Source organism: Myotis davidii, unplaced genomic scaffold (genome assembly GCF_000327345.1).
Source record: "Myotis davidii unplaced genomic scaffold, ASM32734v1 scaffold72, whole genome shotgun sequence".
NCBI classification, from domain to species: domain Eukaryota; kingdom Metazoa; phylum Chordata; class Mammalia; order Chiroptera; family Vespertilionidae; genus Myotis; species Myotis davidii.
In genome coordinates this window covers 2050484-2072933 of record NW_006284618.1, presented here as the reverse complement: position 1 = coordinate 2072933, position 22450 = coordinate 2050484, and the positions used below count along the sequence as shown (strand labels likewise).

Sequence of the window (22450 nt, the reverse complement as noted above, 5' to 3'; positions counted from 1 at the left end):
GGCTCCGTCCTAGCGCTTCCGCCCCCGCCAGCCGGGCCAGCCGTCCTCCGGCCACAGAACAAAAACGAAGCCGCAGATCAGCAGGTGGAGGCCGATCACCGCCACAACCAGGGCGTAAAAGCCGCTGTCCTCGGGGGACATTAACAGGAGGCTTTGAAAAAGGACTATTTTAGAATAAAAATACAACGCCACCGGGGCTTTCAGCGTCAGCCCGGCTAAAAGGAGAACCATCTTGAGCGTGGTCGTCAGGCGATCCAATTCAGCAACGTGCTCTGCGATGCGGCCGGGCCGCCGGGCGCCCGGCAAGGGCTTGTAGGGCCGCGGCATCTGGTCGGGGCGTCCGTTTGTCTCTCGAGGAGGCAAAGCTGTCAGAGCCGCTGCACCCAACCCCACCCGTGAACCGTCTGCACCAAACTGCACCCGTGCACCGACCGCGTGATTGAACCGCGCCACGTCCCGCCCCGGAACACGTCACGGCGGGCCACTTCCGCTGCGCCACCGTCCAGTGCGCATGCGCATCTCGCTAGCCCTGCCGCTGGTTCCAGTGCGGTATTTAAGTGGTTGCCAATAGCCATCAAGATAATTCTTAACCTCCCTAACCGGTTTGGCTCAGTGTATACTGCCTTGGCCTGCGGACTCAAGGGTCCTGGGTTCAATTCTGGTCAAGGGCACATGCCCGGGTTGCCGGCTGTCCCCAGTAGGGGGCGGGCAGGAGGCAGCCAATGATTCCTTCTCATCTTTGGTGTTTCTCTTCCTCTGAAATCAATAAAAATATATTTAAAAAAAAATTTTTAACCATTTGCAACAGCATTGGGGCGTCAACTGGGAATAAAGGAGACATATGTAATACTTCAAACAATTAAAAAAATTTTTCAGTGCAATATATATATTTTGTTAACCTTCACCAGAATATATTTTTCCATTGATTCTGAGAAGAGAGAGGGAGGGACACAGAGAAATATCCATGTGAGAGGTATTGATTGATTGTCTCCCGAATGTGCCCCGGGCTGGGGATGGAGCCTGCATCCGAGGTACGTGCCCTTGACCAGAATCGAACCCAGGACCCTTCATTTCATAGGCCAATGCTCTACCCACTGAGTTATGTGCATTAATACAATAAACCTAGATTCTGAGGGGGGAAAACCCAGACACCCACTAGCAAACCATAGTTTTACAATTGTTTTTATATCAATTACTAGAGGCCCAGTGCACGAATTCGTGCACCAGTGAGGTCCCTAGGCCTGGCCTGCAAGATAGGGCTGAAACCGGCTCTCAGACATCCCCCGAGGGGTCCCCGACTGCAAGAGGGTACAGGCCAGGTGGTGAACGATCAGGGTCAGGGAGGGATGCAGGAGGTTGGCCAGCCAGGGAGGGACTGCCGGAGGGCCCCAGGGCATGTCTGGCCCGTCTTGCTCAATCCTGATCAGCCAGACCCCAGCAGCAGGCTAATCTACCAGTCGGAGCATCTACCCCCTGGTGGTCAATGCACATCATAGCGAATGGTCGACTGTCTGCCCCCTGGTGGTCAGTGCACATAATAATGAGCGATTAGCATATTACGCTTTGATTGGTTGAACGGCCGACCAGTCGACCGGACACTTAGCATATTAGGCTTTTATTATATAGGACTGCATTAAAATAGTTCTCATTACTGAGTTTTTAGTGTCAGCTCTGTACTTGAAAAGTGCCATGCATCCATGCCCACGGCTTTATGGATAAGTCCCAGCACTAATTACAGAAAACTTATCAAAAACGTAAGCACATTAGTTAGCAGGACATCATTCGTTACCTGGGATCACAGTCAATGAGGGCCCAGCCCCCGTGGAACTTTTCATTATCAGGCAGCAGTAACTTCATGTAACTTTGTAAAAGCTGGCTAATCAGTTCCTGGTGACTTCTCTGGTTTTCCTTATGCAAAGCTTCATGCTCTTTCTCTTTGTTAAATATGGAATAAAGATCTTCTGTCACTGGAATGCCTTGCATCAAATCTAGAGTAGAAAGTGTCAATATCTATCATACATGGGGTTTTTTAGTTTTTTATTTGGTGTTGGGGGGGGGGGAATGGACACTAACATCACAAACAAAAGAAAAAACAGATAAACTGAACATCATTAAAATAAAAATCTTCTGCCCTAACCGGTTTGGCTCAGTGGATAGAGTGCCGGCCTGTAGACTGAAGGGTCCCAGGTTCGATTCCGGTCAAGGGCATGTACCTTGGTTGCGGGCATATCTCCAGTATGGGATGTGCAGGAGGCAGCTGATCAATATTTTCTCTCTCATCGATGTTTCTAACTCTCTATCCCTCTCCCTTCCTCTTTGGAAAAAAATCAATAAAGTAAAAAAAAAAAAAAAAGATGCCGGCTTAGGATGTAACTACCCACCATAACTGCTAAAAAATAAAAATAAAAATAAAAAACTTCTGTATTTCAAAGGGAAATAACATGATAGTGAAAAGATAATTCACAGAATGGGAGCGGATATTTATAAATCACCTATCTAATAGTGGACTTGTATCCAGAATTCCTATAACTCAATAAAAAGACAAATAAGCCCAGCTGATGTGGCTCAGTGGTTGAGCGTCGACCCATGAACCAGGAGGTCATGGTCTGATTCCAGGTCAGGGCACATGGCTGGGTTGTAGGCTGGATCCGCAGTGGGAGGGGTGCAGGAGGCAGCTGATCAATGATTCTCATCATTATGTTTCTCTCTCTCCCTCTCTCTCCCTTCTTTTCTGAAATCAATATAAACATATTTTTCTGAAATCAAGAAAAACATTTTTTAAAAAGCCCATTTTAAACAGATCTAAATAGACTAGCTAACTTCTTCCTAGTGTGGCATGTGGCTTAAACTTTAACAAGTCATTATAATCCCACTCCCTATAGTTGTTTGGGACAATGAGACTGGAGGGGGCTTCCGGAAAAGATCTGCCACTGCTATCACTATAAGGGGAAGCAACAGCCCAGCCTGCTATGGGCCTCTGTCTCAACCTTGAAGAGATCAAACTGCAAAAGGGACAAAACCGGAGTCCTCAAGGGCATAACTGAGTCACCAGATCAACCAACAGAAGGAAGATATCTTACTTTTCTGTAATAATGTGCTAAAAATCCAGTTTTCCAGTCAGCACACCCCCATCCATGGCAAATGAACCAAACTTCTTTACACCAGACTTCTCAAATTACTAACTGGCCTGTGTCTAGGCCCCATTATTTTATGAATGATAAATATCAAGTTTAAAAATAGGATTTAAAAAATAGTCTCAGAGACCATAAGATAAAGTGTTGCACTTGGTTCTAATCCACAACATTATATGTTTATTTAAATACTATAAGGTAATATTTTAATAAAAATTAAATTTAAAACATGCCAACGCATGAATTCCACTGGGCAATCTACCCTCCATTTACTCTTCAAAAGAAAGGACTGAATTAGGTAGGATAAATTTTTTAAAAATATTTTTATTGATTTCAGAGAGGAAGGGAGAGGACGAGAGAGATAGAAACATCAATGATGAGAGAGAATCATTGATTGACTGCCTCTTGCATGCCCCCCACTGGGGATTGAGACTGAAACCTGGGCATGTGCCCTTGACAGGAATCAAACCCAGGAGCCTTCAGTCCACAGGCCGACGCTCTATTCACTGAGCCAAAACAGCTAGGGCTTAATGTAATCCTCTTTTTTTTAAAAAATATATTTTATTGATTTTTTTACAGAGAGGAAGGGAGAGAGATAGTCAGAAACATTGATGAGAGAGAAACATCGACCAGCTGCCTCCTGCACACTCCCTACTGGAGATGTGCCCGCAACCCAGGTACATGCCCTTGACCGGAATCGAACCTGGGACCCTTCAGTCCGCAGGCCGACGCTCTATCCACTGAGCCAAACCGGTTTCGGCATTCTTCTTTAATATGCTATTTAATCACACCCATGGAAAGAAAGGATGGTGTTTTTGTCCACAGCAAGAACATACGATGTCATGGAAAGAAAGAAAATCATCTTGTTACATCTCTCAGCCTTGAATAACGGAAAAACAAATAGAATGTGGAGTTTTTAGTTGAAGGGTTTTAGGGTCTCTTATTTCGTATTTCAGGAGCCTCAACCATGCTTTCTGTTACATGAACTGCAAACTGACAAATACATATGGAAACGAGTGGTTTCTTTTGTTGCTCCAGCCTAAAAAATTTGTCAAGTTCTAATCTCCTAAAAATTTGAATTTGATTCATTTGGTAAGATGGTCAATATAGAAGTATAAGTATATTATAAAATATATGAACTATGTTAATAATGTTGGTTTCGGTAAAACAGTCACAGAAGGAATAACAAATTTTAAAAAAGGCTTTTAAGGAGACATATGTAATACTCTTTGTAATACTTTAAGCAATAAAAAAAAAAAAGGCTCTTACGTTTCTTACCTATGACAGCTTGCCTATAAGCATCCTTAAATCGATTCAGGTAATACCTATTTGCGGAGTTAACACCATCTTTCATGACTCCTGCTAACTTCCTTTCCCCTGTCCTTGTAAAGTCACCCTGTCAAGGAAAACATTTTGACAATTTAAACACAAGAATGTTCCCGAAGTCAAGGTGGGCTTATAAACTGTAATTTTGTAGGCTTTTATAATTCCAAGTCATGCAGCTGAATTAAAATATCTATTAGTATTTGACTCTGACCCAAGCATGTCAAATAATTAAACATACTATTTGTAACAACAAGTCTTCAGCTAGATGGAGCTTTAAGGTAAAGCCATTCTTGGTAATCTATAGAATTTTGAAAATTTACAAGTCTAAATTTATTACATAAAAAAGTCTTTCAATTCACTTATATGTTCTAGTAGTTTGATGGAATTTTTAAAGCTCTCTCTATATAGATCCATGTCATCTGCAAATATTGACAGTTTTACTCCTCCCCTCCCCCCCAATTTGGATGGCTTTTATTTCTTCTGATCACTGTGACTAGAACTTCCAATACCATGTTGAATAAGAGTGATGAAAGTAGACATTCCTATTTTGTTCCTGATCTTAACACTTTTCAATTTGCCCATTGAGTACGTATAATGTTGGGTGTGGATTTGTTAAATATGGCCTTTATCTTAACTAAGTGCCAGACGGGTAGTTAATCACTTTAACTACGAACAATTACGCTTAAGCTACATAATCTTTATTTAGGATAATCTCCTTCAGTTACTTCCTTGTAGCTTAACAAAACAATAGAGTAGTGACCTTGGAATGGAGATAACAAACGCCCTAACTTGGAATAGAATGGATAGGATTAAAATCAACTGGTATAAATACAGATGTAACAGGAGAATAAAGACAGAACCTGGCTGGGGGGAAAAAAAATAAAGTCTTTCAAGCCTCAACTTAATATATTGAAAAATCACAAATTTCTTATGTGGAAAAATGTGGACAGCTTCCCAGAGTTTTGAGATTTGACCTGTTTATGTGGATGTGTGTAAATACAGAGAAAGCAGGTTTCTCATTATACGTAACAATTCCTGTAGAATGAGTCAATGAGGATTTAAATTGTTTTTTCTCTTGCTTTTAACAACAAAGGTATCAGAGCAACTCCTCAGAGAGACAGTGATTTAAACTTCTAAGGCAAGGAAAGCATAGTCCTTTTTTCCTCCATCCCAACCCCACTATTTCTATCCAAGGCCATTCCTGAAACAGACCTTGTCCTAACACTGATAATTCTGGAGAAGATACTGCCAACTAGTTAAGTCATTCACAGGAAACAGTAATTAAATAAGAATTTATTACAGAAGAGAGAGACATGAATGCTGAATCCAAAAAAGTTTAATATCAAAGAGAAAAATATTTCTCTCCTCCCCAATTTTATTGAGATAAAATTGATGAGTAATATGTGTAAATTTTACGGTGCACCACGTGATCACTTGGTATATGTGTGTGTGTGTGTACAGCGAGCTGATTACGTTAAGGTTAACACATCTATCACCTCACATAATTCCTCCATGTGTGTGTCTGTGAGTGTGGTGAGAACATTTAAGATCTACTTCCTTAGCAAATTTCAATTATACATTATTGTTAGCTACAGTTATGATGCTGTACATTACATCCGCAAAACTTATTCCATTTGTACCTTTTGAACAACATCTTCTTTGCCCCGAGTCCTGGTAACCACCAATCAACTCTTTATTCCTATTAGTTTGAGTTTTCCAGATTCCACACATAAGGGAGATCATGTAGTACTTTGTCTGGCTTATTTCACTTAATCATAATGCCCTCAGGGTTCATCATAATGTCGCAAATGGCAGGATTCCCTTCATTTTCAGAAGAGTCCGAATACATGTTCCATGACACAGTTCCATGACACACACAAACACACATTTTCTTTAGTCATTCATCCTCACTGAACATTTAGATTGTTTCCATGTCTTCATTATTGTCAATAATGCTGCAATGAATATGTAAGTGCAGATATCTCTTCAAAATAGTGATTTCATTTCCTTTAGATATACTACTACTATACCCATAAATGGGATTGCTGGGTCATATCATAGTTCTATTTTTAATTTTTGGGGAACTTCCATACTGTTTCCCATAATGGCCAGACCAATTTACATTCCCACCAACAGTGTATAAGGGTTATGTTTTCTCCATATCCTTATCAACACTTATCTCTTACCTTTTTATAACAGCTATTCTAACAGGTAGGAAGTGACATTGCATTGTTGTTTTGATTTGCATTTCCCTGATGATTACTGATGTTGAGCACCTATGTATGTACCTGTTGGCCATTTGTATATCTTCTTCGGAAAAATGTCTCTTTAGGTCCTTTACCCACTTTTTACTCAAATTATATTTTGCTGTTGAGTTGTATAAATTCCTTACATATCGTGAATATTAACTTCTTTTTTTTAATATATTTTTTATTGATTAAGCTATTACATATGTGTCCCTGTCCCCACATCACCCTCCCCCCCCCCCCCCCACCCCGTTGTCCGTGTCCATTGGTTAGGCCTCTATGCCTGCATGTAAGTCCTTTGGTTGCTCTTTCCCCTTTCCCCCCCCCCTCCCCTACCCTCCCTCCAAAGCCCGACAGTCCAATCAATGCATCTCCGTCTCTGGATCAGTCCTTGTTCATCAGTTTATGTTGTTCCTTATATTCCACAAATGAGTGAGATCATGTGGTATTTATCTGCTCTCCAATTCCATCCATGTTGTGGCAAATGGTAAGAGTTCCTTTTTCTTCTTCCTCTTCTTAAAGGATACCTTTCAGCATTTCATATAATGCTGGTTTGGTGGTGATGAACTCCTTTAGCTTTTTCTTATCCGTGAAGCTCTTTATCTGACCTTCTATTCTGAATGATAGCTTTGCTGGATAAAGTAATCTTGGTTGCAGGTTCTTGCTATTCATCACTTTGAATATTTCTTGCCACTCTCTTCTGGCCTGCATGGTTTCTGTTGAGAAATCAGCTGACAGTCGTATGGGTACTCCCTTGTAGGTAACTGACTGTCTTTCTCTTGCTGCTTTTAAGATTCTCTCTTTGTCTTTTGCTCTTGGCATTTTAATTATGATGTGTCTTGGTGTGGTCCTCTTTGGATTCCTTTTGGTTGGGGTTCTCTGTGCTTCCTGGACTTGTAAGTCTATTTCTTTCACCAGGTAGGGGAAGTTTTCTGTCATTATTTCTTCAAATAGGTTTTCAATATCTTGCCCTCTCTCTTCTTCTGGTACCCCTATAATTCTGATGTTGGTACGCTTGAAGTTGTCCCAGAGGCTCCTTACACTATCTTCATATTTTTGGAATCTCTTTTTTTTTTCTTTTTTGGTTGGGGATTTTTTGTTTCTTTGTATTTCAAATCTTTAGCTTTCTTGGGATCCTCTTGTCTTCTGTTGGATCTCTGTAAATTATTCTTTATTTCAGTCAGTGTATGCTTAATTTCTAGTTGGTCCTTTTTCATGTCCTCCATGGTCTCATTATACTTAATGAGGGACTCATTAAATTTATCGGCGGTTTTCATAAAATTCTTGAAAAACCTTATAAACGTGGCCTTGAACTCTATATCCAATCCTTTGCTTTCCTCTATTTCTGCCATTCGTGACCTGTTTCTCTGTCTCCGCATTTTGGCTGCTTCCCTGTGTTGATAGAGAGGCTTTGTGTGCTAGGTGTCCTGTAGGGCCCAGTGGCTCAGCCTCCCCAGTTACCTGAGGTGGACACTCTTGGTGCACCCCCTTGTGGGCTTTGTGCACAGTCTTGTTTTAGCTATGCCTTGGTTGCTGTAGAATCACTGGGAGGAATTGACCTGCCGGCCAATTGGCAGTGAAACTCAGCTGTGTCTGCAGTGGGAGAGCTTCTGCGCTGGATCTCTAGGGCAGTGCTAATCTAGCAATTGCCTGCGGCTATCCAGCAGGTGGCTCTGCCGAGCAGGGATCTGCAGGGAGGGAGCAGTTATGGCGGCTCTCAGTTCCGTCCCTAGGGACTCTGCCTCACAGAGTCCCAGCAACCGCTGGAAACCTCGGAGAGAAAGCTGCCCCCGAGTTCCGCCCGAGGCCAGACAGTCCCGCTTCTCCCGTTTGAGTCTGCGTCCCTAGCGACTCGCCCGGATCTGGAGCTCAGAGGCTGATGCTCCCTCCCGATTGTAAACAAACGACCGCCCCTCCGCGCCGCGCCGCCAGCCCCGCTCCGCGCGCACTCCGCACCTGAGATTTTCACTTCAGCACTGCACCTCCTCTGAGTCTGGATATGATATTCTCTTTACTCCTAGTTGTAGAATTTCCACTCAGCCAGCCCTCCTGTGGTTCTGGATGTTGTCCGTTCCCTGTTTCAGGCTTAATTTGAATTGGTTGTTCCAGGCAGCAATCTCCGGCGTTAACCTATGCCGCCATCTTCGGTTCCTCCCATATCTTTGTTTGTGAATATTAACTTCTTATCAGATACATGTCTGCAAATATCTTCTCCCATTACATAGCTTGTCTTATTATTTTGTTGATTTAAAAAACATTTTTTTCTTACAGTGCAGAAAGTTTTTTTGTCTAATCTACTCCTACTTATTTACTTTTTCTTTTCTTGCTCGTTTTGGGAATCACACCCAAAAAATCATTGCCAAGACTAATGTCATGGAGCATTTTCCCTACGTTTTCTTATAGGAGTAATTATAAAGTTTCAGATCTTACATTTAAGTTTTTAATCCATTTTGCGTTAATTTTTATATAAGACAGGGGTCCAATTTAACTTTCTTGCATGTGCCTATTCCATTTTTCCAGCACCATTTATTGAAGAGATTACCCTTTCCCCATAATGTATTGTTGACACCCTTGTCAAATATAATCTACAGAATTTATTCATCTTATAACAGACTATACTAATTATACAACAAGCTGTCGTTGACTATATGTGGGTTTACTTCTGGGCTCTCAGTTCGATTCCATTGATCTATGTGTTTGTTTTTATGTCAGTGCCATATTGTTTTGATTACTATAGCTTTGTAGTAAGGTTTGGAATCAGAGAGTGTTATGCCTCCAGCCTTGTTCTTCGTTCTCAGAAATGCTTTGGCTATTGGGGGTCTCATGGTTCCATACAAACATTAGAATTGCTTTTGTCTATTTCTGTGAAAAATGCCATTAGAACTCTGATAGGGATTGCACTGAATCTATCTGGCTTTGGGTAGTATTATAAACATTTTGAGAATATTAATTTTTTTATCCATGAACATGGGCTATCTTTCCATTTATTTGTGTCCTCTCAATTTCTTTCATCAATGTCTTACAGTTTTCAGTGTACAGATCTTCCACTTTCTTGGTTAATTTTACTCCTAAGGATTTTACTGTCTGTGATGCTATTGTAAAAGAGATTATTTTATTTTTTAGCAGTTTGTTGTTATTGTACAGAAGTGCAACTGATTTTTGAAGGTTGATTTTGTATTCTGCAATTTTACTGAACTCATTTATTAGTTCTAACAGTTTTCTGATGGAGTGTTTTTAGGATTTCCCATATACAACATTATGTCATCTACAAAGACAAATTCACTTTTGCCTTTCCAATCTGGATGCTTCTATTTTCCTTTCATGCTTGCTCTGGCTAGAACTTCCAGTACTATGACAAATAGGAATGGTGACAGTGGGCACCAAAGTCTTGTTCCTGATTTTAAAGGAAAAGCTTTAAGTTTTCACCATTGAGTATGCCATTAGCTGTGGGTTTGTTATTATTGCCTTTATTATGCTGAGGTACAGTCCTTCTATACCTCATTTGTTGAGAGTTTTTATATAAAAGAATGAATTTTGTCAAATGCTTTTTCTGCATCTATTAGATTATGATATTTATCTTTCACTCTATTATCCAGGCTGTCCCATTTATTGATTTGTATATGTTGAATGATTCTTCCACCTGATAGATAAATCCAACTTTATTATGGTGTGTGATACTGTTACATTTAGTTCGTTAGTATTTTCTTGAGAATTTTTGCATCCACATTCATCAGGGATATTGGCCTGTAGTTTTATTTCCTTGTAGTGGTATCAGAGCCTCATAAAATGAGTTTGGGAGTGTTTCCTCCTTTTCTGTGTTCTGGAAGAACTTGAGAAACATTGGCATTAATTCACTAGTGAAACCATCTGGCCCTGGGCTTTGTTGCGAGGTTTTTGCTTAATGGTTTAATCTTACTCACTGGTCTGCTCAGATTTTCCGTTTCTTCATAATTCAGTATTGGTAGGTTGTATGGTTTCTAAGAATTTATTCTTCTAAATTGTCCAATGTGTTCTCATATAACTGTTCAGTATGGCCTCATGACCCTAAGTGTTTCTGTGGATCCTGTGATTGCTCAGGAGCGTTAATTCCTCATATTTGTGAATTTCCCAAATTTCCTCCTGTTAATGATTTCTACCTTCATACACTATTACTAAAAACAACAACAACACGCCCTGGTATAATTTCTGTCTTCTTGAATTTGCTGAGACTTTGTGGCCTAACATATGATCTATCCTGGAAAATGTTCCATGTGCGCTTCTTAAGAATGTGTACTCTCCTCTTGAGAGAGAAATTAAGCAACTTGCCCAAGGTAACAGAGCTAGTAAAAGGCAGGATGGGGATACAAATTCAGGAGGCAAATGATCATACTAGGGGCCAAATCCCATCAACAGACATGTTTTGTTTTGTCTATTTAAAATTTTAAAAACCCAGTATTTCACACAATTCCAGATTGCCGACTCCCTTGAAAAAACCGGAAGACGTAGCAACACTGCGCCTCCATCCTCATAAGGAAACAAGACAGCACCCTCCTGAGACAACATATGCTCTTCCTGAGGGCCACACAGCTCCATCTCTCCCTTTCACCTAATGGGTGCCTGCCTGAGCCACCTAGCCCCAGCCCCAGCCAAAAGATGAGTGTGTGACCCCTGCCTTAGCCAAACATTCCAGAAAGCAGTCAGCCACCACCTGTAGCCGCACACCTTTATCTTAAAAACAAAGATGGTTTTTAACGACATTCTGAGTCCCACAGAATGACCTGCAAATGCTCGCTGCAGGTATTTACCTTCAGAGCAGCTGTGCCAGCGTACTGCCTGCTGATGGAGTCACCATTGTTGGCCCACATTATCTGATAGATCCGATTGCATTTCACCGGCAGTGGCTGCTCCGGGGGCATCACACCTAATTTTTTCAGCTAAAATTTACACATTGGTGGATTAATTACATATAAACCAAGACACCATAGCATAAAACATACTGCAGAAAAAGGAATTACGTTCATACACAATTTAGAACCCTTAAATAAAAGAAATGGTGTTTTCATCCCTGCCGGCATGGTTAGAGTGTCAGCCTGTGCACCAGAGGGTTAAAGGTTTGATTCCCAGGCAAGGGCACATACCTGGGTTGCAGGTTCGACTCCCGCCCTCCAACCCCACGTCAGAGCTCATACAGGGGGCAACCAATCGATGTATCTCTCTCATCAAAGTTTCTATCTCTCTTCCTCTCCCTTCCTCTCTGAAATCAATAAAAATGTATTTAAAAACAAAACAAAACAAAACCCCTAGAAACCATGCTAGGAATTTCCACCTTTGAATTCATTACTCAGATGTTAGGGCCAAAAGATCTAAAAAGGGACCTGGGTAATGACATAATGATCACAGGAAGCAGTTGCCAGCAACTGGGGCATCAAGGAAAGAGGCTGGTTCTGTGGTGCCAAAGGGACCAGCAGCCAGTGATGGCACTGCTGGCAGGACTATAACCAGATGAAGAAGCTAGTCCCTTTTTCTCCTCCAGCCTCATGATCTTCCTTTAGTGTCCACTACTGGCAGAGCCTGACACGGAGCCAGTCGGCCAAGCAGAAATGAAACGTACAGACCCCCAGCTCCAAATACAGGAGAGAGGGTTTAGAGATGAGGTAAAAAGGTAAGTGACCATACAGTGACACCCGATAAATTTTTAAATATTGGGCCTCACATTCTGAAATGTGTACTTAAGAAAATACCACTTGGTTCAAGTTATTTCTAGTGGAGGTTGTGCTTTCCAGGTTTTAATGCAACTAGAGTTCTATGCCATAAATGTTCTAAAGAACAAAGATCTTAGTTATTAGTTTACCCTTGAAAAAATTAAAAATGAATATTTACAACCCAACAGATTCCAAGTTACCTGCTGCTCCATGACCACTCGTGCGATGGCAGCTTGAACCACGTTGGTGCGGTCCAGGCAGTCCATGCAATTAACTCGAAAAATCCCTTCTTGTTTACATATTACCCCAGCTTGATCAACCCTTTTCAAAAACAGCATGGGATTATTTCACAACATGAAATACTTAAATGCGTTTTTCAAAAACCAAAATGCTTTCAAGCACAGCGATAAGAACAGCAGGACTGGTTATCAGCTTGCTTGGAAGAGCACTGTGTGCAGGCATCATTGAGTCCTATGTAGACACTGTTGATTTACACAATAACTCAACAAGGAAGACATTACTATCCTCATTTTGGAAAGAAAACTGAGGTACAGAAAGAGTCACTTGCCCCAAGTCATACAACTACTAGGCAAAATGGACCAGTTACTCTTTCCGTACATTTAAAATCAAAAAGCACTTTAAAACACCATCCTGACCCTCCTCTTTGACTCCAAGAGAAATGCATCTAAATTAGCTCATTCACTTTACCACCTAATACAGAGTCATGCAGCATGCCTTGCTCATCTCATTTCTCTTGCCATCTGTGGCCTTAAAATCTAATAGAAAGTTCTGTTCTGTCCTTTAAGCCAATTTTTTCTTCCTGCTGCTCCCTCCTGTAATCTGAGAATTTTCATCCTTCCTTGATAATTTTAAATGCCAGACAACTGAGACCAGGTACCTCTAAGCCCTCCTTCCATGTTAGGGATGGCAAAAAAGAAGAGAAAGAAATTCAACTATGAAGTATTAGAATGAATTAAATAATAGTCATTGGGCATTTCACGTCACTTTGCCCAACCACTTGACACCTCTTCCCGGTTCACAGCTACAATGCCTAATGCCTGACCCTCTCTTAAAAAGAATAGGAAGCAGGAAGCAAAACTGGAAAAACAAAAATGCTTTCTCAGCTTGCTGCTGTTATTTTAACCCCTTCCCCGGCAGAAACGTGTATACTCGTTTTCACAAAATGTTCTTTTTCAGTCGTCGACGAGTATACTAAGAAAATCTAGTAAAAAAATATGGTTTATAGGAAGACGAGTTACAAACTGTTTTCATAACCAGCATCAAAAATACTATATAGAACCAAAATAAAAAAATTAGTCTGAAAAAGAAACGTTTTTAACAAAAAAATTGTTGGGGAAGGGGTTAATGCTTAATGTTACTAAACAAATACACATGGTTTCACAGACCAAGAGTTTGTTACACTGATTTCTTATGAAATAAATACGTACCAACACCACTTCATGTCAAGAATAATGTCATAAATAGCGTCTGTTAGTGTTTGAACATTCTCAAACTTCATTCCTCGGCTAAAATACAAGCCAAAACAAAGAGAAAAATCTTTAACTTAAATATGATATTTAAGATAGCCTGAAAAATTAAAGAAAATTATTACTTTAAATAAATGAGGTTTACACTATTATAATTTATATAGGCAATTACATAAACATTTAAAGCTAATCTGTCATGTGGAAGAAAATATACTGAAAAATAAAGATATCTAAAGCTCCCCACCAAATTTTCAACACTTAGATAATTGAGCTCACGTTAGAACCGGGGTCATGATAAAAGAACCTTGCTTTCAAAATACACACAAGTTAAAGTTATCATTAAAATGGTTCACTAATTTTTGATTTTCCAGAGCAAATGCTAGTGAACTTTATCCACAGAGAAAGCAGTGTTACTAATAAAGTATGAGAATGAGCCTGCAGGATGGTTTTTATTAAGGGGTTTCTGTTATTTCTGCCAGGCTCAGGCTAAGCAGAAAGGTAAAGCTCCAGAAATTCTTTACTTGAATAATAAAAGGAAAAAGGAACTCTAAGTCTCCAAGTTATTTAGGAATGGAAAAACTATAAATATTTCAGGAACAATTAAGTTAAATTTTTAGCCAAAATAAAATCCATATGAAAATGAAAACAAAGTAAACAAATAATATTCCTTCCCTTTCCAACAATGAGAAGAAATTTTTCTTCCCAATAAAGAGAAACTTAGGTCCCTGGGGCAGCATCGTACCACAACCATTGGAACTGGTAAAAAAAACTCATCTCAGGAAGCACCTTACCAGTGCTCATGGAAGTCAAATGAAACATAAGTGAGGTGCGCATTGTTAAAGAGCAACACCTGCTTTAGGTAAGCGTCCCCAATAATTTTCTCTCTTCCTGCTTGGTCTACCAAGTTAATAATAACCTGTAAGAGTAAGGAGAAAAAATTCAGTTTAATCAGATGATAGAATCATAATGTGATTTATTTGGAATTATGTTTTAGAAATATTTTCTAGCTATGCTTAGAAATCCACTCAAGCATCAATCTTTTCCTATAAATTAGATTTTCATTTGTTACATTTAGGTTTATGATAACTGCTTACATCAATGGTATTAATAGTTATATACATTATACATTTGTAATAACCAACTAGAATAATGAAAACAAGGTCCTTTAAAATAGCAAATCTTGAAAATATTTAGAATACTTTTTAAAAATATATTTTTTATTGATTTCAGAGAGGATGGGAGAGGGAGAGAAAGATAGAAAACATCAATGATGAGAGAGAATTATTGATCGGCTGCCTCCTGCTCAACCCCCACTGGGGATTGAGCCCACAACCCAGGCATGTGCTCTGACTGGGAACCAAACTGTGACCTCCTAGTTCATAGGTCTACGCTCAACCACTGAGCTGGTGGCAGCAGATCAATGATTCTTTCTTATCGAAGCTACCCCGACCCTTCTTTCTCTAAAAATAATAAGATATTTATAACATTTATAATAGTATTTATACTTATGATAAAGTTCCAAGAAATAAAATTCTAATAAAAATTTACAAATTAGTAAGGTCAATTTTATCCATTTAAAAATTATGGTTAGTGCTTTTTAAGTCCAGATTAAGACCCAAGGTCAAAAGATGTTCTATATTTTCCTCTAAAAAGTTTTGTTAACTTTACATATTTAAATCCATATCCACCTAGAACTGATTTTTGCATATGGTATGTATGCAAAATTACTGGGTTAACAGTAGAGCATATTTTATTTTGAATAATACCATTCAAAATGGCTGTACCAACTTATGCTCCAACACAGCGGTTCTCAACCTGTGGGTCGCGACCCCTTTGGGGGTCTAACGACCCTTTTACAGGGGTTGCCTAAGACCATCGGAAAACACATATATAATTACATATTGTTTTTGTGATGAATCACTATGCTTTAATTATGTTCACTTTGTAACAATGAAATTGGAGGTCACCACAACATGAGGAACTGTATTAAAGGATCGCGGCATTAGGAAGGTTGAGAACCACTGCCCTAACAATATGTGAGAGTTCTCATTTCCCACATCCCTGACTTCATCTCTTATCATCAAACTTTATAGTTTTTTTTCAATCATTCCCCCTGCTGGGACTTCCTTTGGGATTGCACAACATTTATATATTAATTTTGGAAGAACAGAAATCTGTTGAATATTGAGTGTTTCCTTCTAAGATTATTGTATTTTCTCTCCATTTATTCAGATTTCCTTTTGTGTTCTTCAGTAACTCTCCCCTAGACCCCCGCCACCACTACTGTCATGGTATCCTTTTGTATGCTTACAAGATTTTAGGTTATTTCTTCCTATTTTATTTTTGTTGCTGTTAGAAAACTACGTCCTATAGCATTACACATTCAGACTGGTTATTGCTAATGCATTAGTTATTGACAGTTCTAGCTCAATCCTGCATCTGAAATCTGGTCATCTTATTGAACGTGTATTTCATTTAACAGCTTTTATCTTACTTTGGTTTATATGATCACATTCCTACATGACTGTATGAATATATAAGAAAGGTGGGCAAAGAAAAGATACATATTAAATTGTTATTTCCAGGAGGTAGAACTAACTATATGGATGGTACTGAGAGATGCCTTTTATTTCTTACTCTAGAAACTTCTCAAATCATAATAATTGACAGAGTAATCTTTTATCTAAAAATGGTCTAGTCAATTGTAATTGAAAAATAAAACTGATTTTAAAAATTAAAATTTTAAAAAATAATAAAAATGGTCTAAAGTAGCTGACCAATGATATTTCTTTGAAAATATTAAGAATATTCTTAGCTTTCATGTGTTTTTTTTTTTTAAATATATTTTATTGATTTTTTACAGAGAGGAAGGGAGAGAGATAGAGAGTAGTTAGAAACATCGATGAGAGAGAAACATCGATCAGCTGCCTCCTGCACACCTCCTACTGGGGATGTGCCCGCAACCAAGGAACATACCCTTGACCGGAATCGAACCCGGGACCTTTCAGTCCACAGGCTGACGCTCTATCCACTGAGCCAAGCCGGTCTCGGCTCATGTGTTCTTTAACTTCATGAGAAATGCCATTTTGCTTAATTATGAATAGTACATTGTTATTTTCATGAAATTTAAAGAAACAGATATACAATCATCTCAAAATATAAAGGAACATTAACTACTAGAGATCAAAGCCCACCTGTTTTTGGTAAATTTTCAGTTGTTCTTCAAAGTGGGCACAGAAATAGGCAACAGTTTCCTTTTCACCTACAAAGAAGTGATATAAAATCGATTTTTTCCTTCCCCTGTTTAAGAAAAAATTAGTGTCTATTCCATCGTTATTCTTACTTTAAAAAAATTGACAGCCCAAAAGTAAGATTTTCTAAATTTATTTTAAAATGAAATGCTAAGCCAAAGATCTGATTTCTTCCCCCCTATTAGACTAAATTAAAACAAAGTACAAACTGTAAAATTACATTATAATAACAAGCCAGCCAACTTATCAGAAAAGGTTTCATGTAATTTGTAATAAAAAAATAAAAACTTCTTTAATCAAGGATATTAAAAACCGAAGTTTTACCAAATTCTCATAAATATAAATTGTTTTGAGAGAAAAATATTTTGTAAACAATTTTTAAAAATCAACCTAATTCAGTAATCTAATTAGGCTGACATGATTTAGCTATTCCAGTGTTAAAGTTAAAATACAAAAATAAATTAACTTCTCAATAATTTAAATAACAAACACTTCACAGTGAGGCATTTCAATAAAGGCATCTTGTATAATAGATGCCATCTTAAGATATTTCCCCCTTCTACAAATATTGGCTTCATTTACCCTTTTCCAAAATTAAACATCCAATAAAGTATTCTTCAAAAAGTCAAGAATTTAAAATGTACAATAAGCTGTTTTGCTCTATTGTTGGGGAATTTTTGTTAAATTGTCAACAACCATTATTGCTCTTATGTTTATATCACTTTCCACTAAATTTCACTGTATGAGTTGTTTTGAATGAAGCATCTAGCAAAGCAAATCCAAATCTATAAAGTATCTAATATCTGTCTGACACCATCATTTGCAAACCAAATAATGGACTTGCTCACTCTTGTCCAGCCGAGGTCTTGGATTGTATCGATAGCCAACCTGGCTCCAAAAGACAGGCACAGAGCCTCGGGTTTGAATAAATGACAAGGTATGATTATGGACATGAATTAGCTGCTCAGTCTCCACATAATTTGCAACATTTCCATTTTTATCCACCCCTCTTCGTTTATAGCGCATTCCTAAAACAAAAACAAAAAACAAACAAACAGAAAACAGCAACATTTTAAAAAAATTTAGTCTAACTAGATCATGCTGATCTCACTTTCAGGATAGCCTTGGGGATCTAATGTGCAACTGGCAGGCAGAACTGGATCAACTTATCCCAAATCATAACTGCATGCATCATGATTTTTACCAAGTGAAGCTACGAGAACTCCTGTGCACTGAAAGAGGAGGGTTTTCCCAAAGGCGCTAGCACTCAGGAAGGAGTGATTACTGTGACTGATCCAGCCCATCCGTGGGAACAATGGTATTTTAGAAGCACATCCCAAGTGACTTTCTTCTCTTCTTTCTCCTTTTAACTCTTCCCAGTTCGCCTCTATCCAATAATTGGTCCCCAGTCACATTACAAAGTGGCTGAGCACTGAAACGGACTGTTTCCAGATCCACACGGCCACCAGCATGTCAGCACCCCGCAGCATTTCCACTAAGCCTGGATTGATTTGCAGGTGATCACAGTCTCCCACACACCTGCTCTGTGCCGACTGCGACGTGAAATGAGAGCCACTAGGAATCGTGGGTGAATGTCATCTACACAGGTGGACTCCTGAGGCGGGGTCTCTGGGCTGCTTTTCTCATCATCAGATGACTCACTGTAATTTACCACAAGTTCTTCAATCTGCACAAAGCCTTGGATAATGGGGATAATCCAGGAGTCCACATCTGGCGTCTGAAAACAACAGGAACATCGCGTTGTTTCTATGCTATACGGCACTGACACTTTCTGAAACCCAAACAGTAGCCAACACATACTTGTTAGTTTATTAGGAACAGAAACGTTCCCTTCTTTAACCCTATATTCTGCTCACTGGAGAACACAGAGGAGTGGAGGGAGGAGTGCAGGTGGAGCAGAGAGTATTTCCTTTGCTTTATAATAATCGCTCAAAGAGAGCTGCCTGAGAGGGATCACACCCTAAGAGCCAGACAGCGGGGTCCAAATTCAAGCTCCGCCATTTACTAACTCCCCCAGGTGAGTCACTGCACCTCCCCAGTGCCTGGACACTCTGCTTTGAAAAACAGGAAAACTACTACCCAATTAGGTTGCTGTGAAGATGAATGAGTAAAATGGAAAAAGTCGTTAGCATAGTGCCTGCCTGCTTACCGGAACTAGCTAGCAACAGCACAGGATAAACAGTGAAGGCTGAACAGCCTCCCAGAGAGTTGTTCTTAGTCCCTCTTTCTCTGCTGTCTCCATAATCCTATCTAGCCCTAATCTCAGCATCCACTTCAAACCCACCTCTTCTCGCATAACCACGCACTCCAGGTCCTATCTCATGGTTCTGCTTCATGGAGCCTGCAGGCAGGATCTGGGAAGGTGGCTGAAAACAGTAAAGGGCCAACCTGCCTTCATGATTCTTATCATCACTCCCATTATTTGTGTTTCCCTTCTAGCAATGCATGCAGACTCTTGGAGGGAACAGAGACGTGTAAGTGGCCAAATGCCACCTTTATAGCAAGTCACCAGTTCTCAATGGAAATGCAAAATATCTGCAAAAACTCTGCAAAACAGAGCTCAACACGTCAGCAAGCAAGACAATATTCATTACAGACACCCTTACTGCTAATCTGCCACAAAGTTCTGGTGGTCCCAGTGTCAGCATCATAAAGAGGCAAGAACTCTTTCTCGATAGAGACATGATAGATAGATAGATAGTGGTAGGCATTATCTATCTACTAACTCCCACCAAGGAAGAGAAATAGAAAAAAGGAGAAAGGTTTGAAAATTTTTTTAAATAATATACTTATTTAATCCTCACCTGAGGATGTGTTTATTGATTTTTATTTTTTAGAGAAAGGAAGGAGAGAGGGAAGGAGAGGGGAGGGGAGGGGAGGGAGGGAGAGAGATATCACTTGGTTGCCTCTCCTAAGTGCACCAACCAGGGGCTGAAACCATAACCCAGGTACATGCCCTAACCAGGAATCAAACCCGAGACCTTTCTGTGTAGGTGACAGCGCTCCAACCAACCGAACCACGATGGCCAGGACAAAAGGTCTGAAATTTCTGAAAGGCTAAGAAAAAGATAATATATGATCCTAATCAACTATTCGCCCACTTTGTGTCCAAAACAGTAACTGGCACATAGCAGGCCTTCCACAAATATTTGTTGACTGAATAAATTAATTAGTTGTCCTTGGACAGTCATAATTCTCCAGCATAATGTGACAGAGTAAAGAAAGACTGTAATCACCAAATCTAAATAACCTCAGCATATTCCCTATCTTCCCTGATTCAAATACTGGCAGTCCTAGAATGTCCTTGGAGATGTGTCCAGATGAGGAAACAGGAAAGTTAAAAAACTTGGTATTGCCAGAATATTTGCTTAACTATAATTATCTTAGAATATTTTAGAAAACTACTCACACCAATCTCAGTAAGATCTTGTATCATATATTTATTCCAAAAAAATCGATCATCAACCTGGAAAAGGTAGAGAATAAACAGTTCAGAAGCCTGTTGTTTCAGTTTTCTGATAAAGCCAAATAAGTCCATAAACTGCTCAGGGGCAAACCCTGCTCTGAACCGTGAGCGGTACCTTCTGCCAGAGGGGCCGGGGGTCCCTCTCCGGAGCGCTTTGCCTCTGCACTGAGTTGGTCAAGTCATAGGTCAAGCTGTAGTAAAAGGATTCCGAGTCCATGAACATCTTCAGCAACTCTTCAAGTAATCTTCTCTCCAACTTTTCCTTTTCTTTACTTTCCTTGACCTGTAAAAATGTGGATCTACTATCACTGCGGGAATGAAATGTAAAGACAGCCTATGTGGGTAACACACACCTTCCTAGGAAAGAGGTGAAGCTAATCACTAGGACAGTGGTTCTCAACCTTCCTAATGCCACGACCCTTTAATACAGTTCCTCATGTTGTGGTGACCCCCAACCATAAAATTATTTTCGTTGCTACTTCATAACTATAATTTTGCTACTGTTATGAATCATAATGTAAATATCTGATATGCAGGATGTATTTTCATTGTTACAAATAGAACATAATGAAAGCATAGTGATTCATCACAAAAACAATATATAATTATATATGTGTTCTCCAATGGTCTTAGGCGACCCTGTGAAAGAGGCGTTCGACCCCCAAAGGGGTCGCGACCCACAGGTTGAGAACCGCTGCCCTAGGACATGCAGGAATATGACATGTGATTTCAAAATAAGTTCACTGGCAGGAAAATTACCCCTCATTTTAAACCTAATAAAAAATAAAAATTCCGCCAAAACCTGTTTGGCTCAGTGAATAGAGCGTCGGCCTGCGGACTGAAGGGTCCCGGGTTCGGTTCCAGTCAAGGGCATGTACCTGGGTTGCGCACACTTCCCCAGTGGGGGATGTGCAGGAGGCAGCTGATCGATGTTTCTAACTCTCTATCTCTATCTCTCTCCTTTCCTCTCTGTAAAAGATCAATAAAATATATTTTCCCTCCAAGATTCCGCAGTCTATTCTATGCTTCTATGTTTCAGCATCTATTTTGTCAGTTAATTTTGTTCATTAAATTCCACATATGAGTGAGATCATGTGATACTTGGCTTTCTCTGACTGATTTTGCTTACTTTCTTTTTATTAGGAGCAGATACATTGGACTTAATATGCGTAAAGGTCTTCAGTAAAAACTTTGAGTCGTCAGGAGATGGTATAATCTTCTCTGGTTTGTTAATTCCAAAGTGATGCTTCTTACAGAGCTAAATAATAGGGACAGAGAGAGAATTCATTATTAATATCTACTTGCTAAATGTTCAAATGTGAGTACAGCAGTGGATGCTACTGTAAACCTCAAGAGTTAGAAAAACGACCAAGTAGACAACTGGCAACAGGAAACACAGCTGTGCTTTCAGTGATTAGAAAGCTACAGTAGAGACAGGCAAAGAACACAGGGCAGGATATACTTAGGATTTAGGGATGGGAAATTCAGGTTAGGATCATAATTATGGTTAACATAACTGAAAAATAAAATGCTCCAGCTGAGGTTAATGCTTTAAAAATTGGCATCTAAAATTTTAAATTTGGGGTCGCGCAAAATGCACGTTTTCTATGCTCCAAGGGCATTACTCCACAGCTGTCTGTGCTAAAAATTCATTCATGCCAGTTCACTGGGTGTTCCGGTTTAGAACATGTCAAGAGTCATTACTACTGGGAACCTTGAAAGCTGGACAGGTCAACTGCTTCCTCTCCTCCTATCCTCATACACTAACCAATCAACAAAAAACATAGTCTTTGGGTCCAGAGATTAAATCTGAATAAGCAGTATGTAGAGGCTTCCGGAAA

At 39.6% G+C, this 22450-nt stretch overlaps 1 protein-coding gene across 1 annotated transcript; it reads right to left on the bottom strand.

Moving 5' to 3' along the window:
• Positions 1–9: 9 nt before the first annotated feature.
• On the bottom strand, positions 10–21863 carry LOC102759419 (phosphatidylinositide phosphatase SAC2). Its single transcript, XM_006754959.2, has 14 exons — positions 21739–21863; positions 20725–20892; positions 20553–20609; positions 18662–18860; positions 17971–18150; positions 17066–17133; positions 14663–14787; positions 13833–13910; positions 12585–12705; positions 11488–11616; positions 4410–4527; positions 1790–1988; positions 725–756; positions 10–377 (listed from the first exon to the last, which is right to left on the bottom strand). The coding sequence occupies exons 2-14, from the start codon at positions 20830–20832 to the stop codon at positions 10–12; spliced, it is 1782 nt and encodes a 593-aa protein (XP_006755022.2). The 5' UTR covers positions 20833–20892; positions 21739–21863.
• Between the last annotated feature and the right edge of the window lie 587 nt (positions 21864–22450).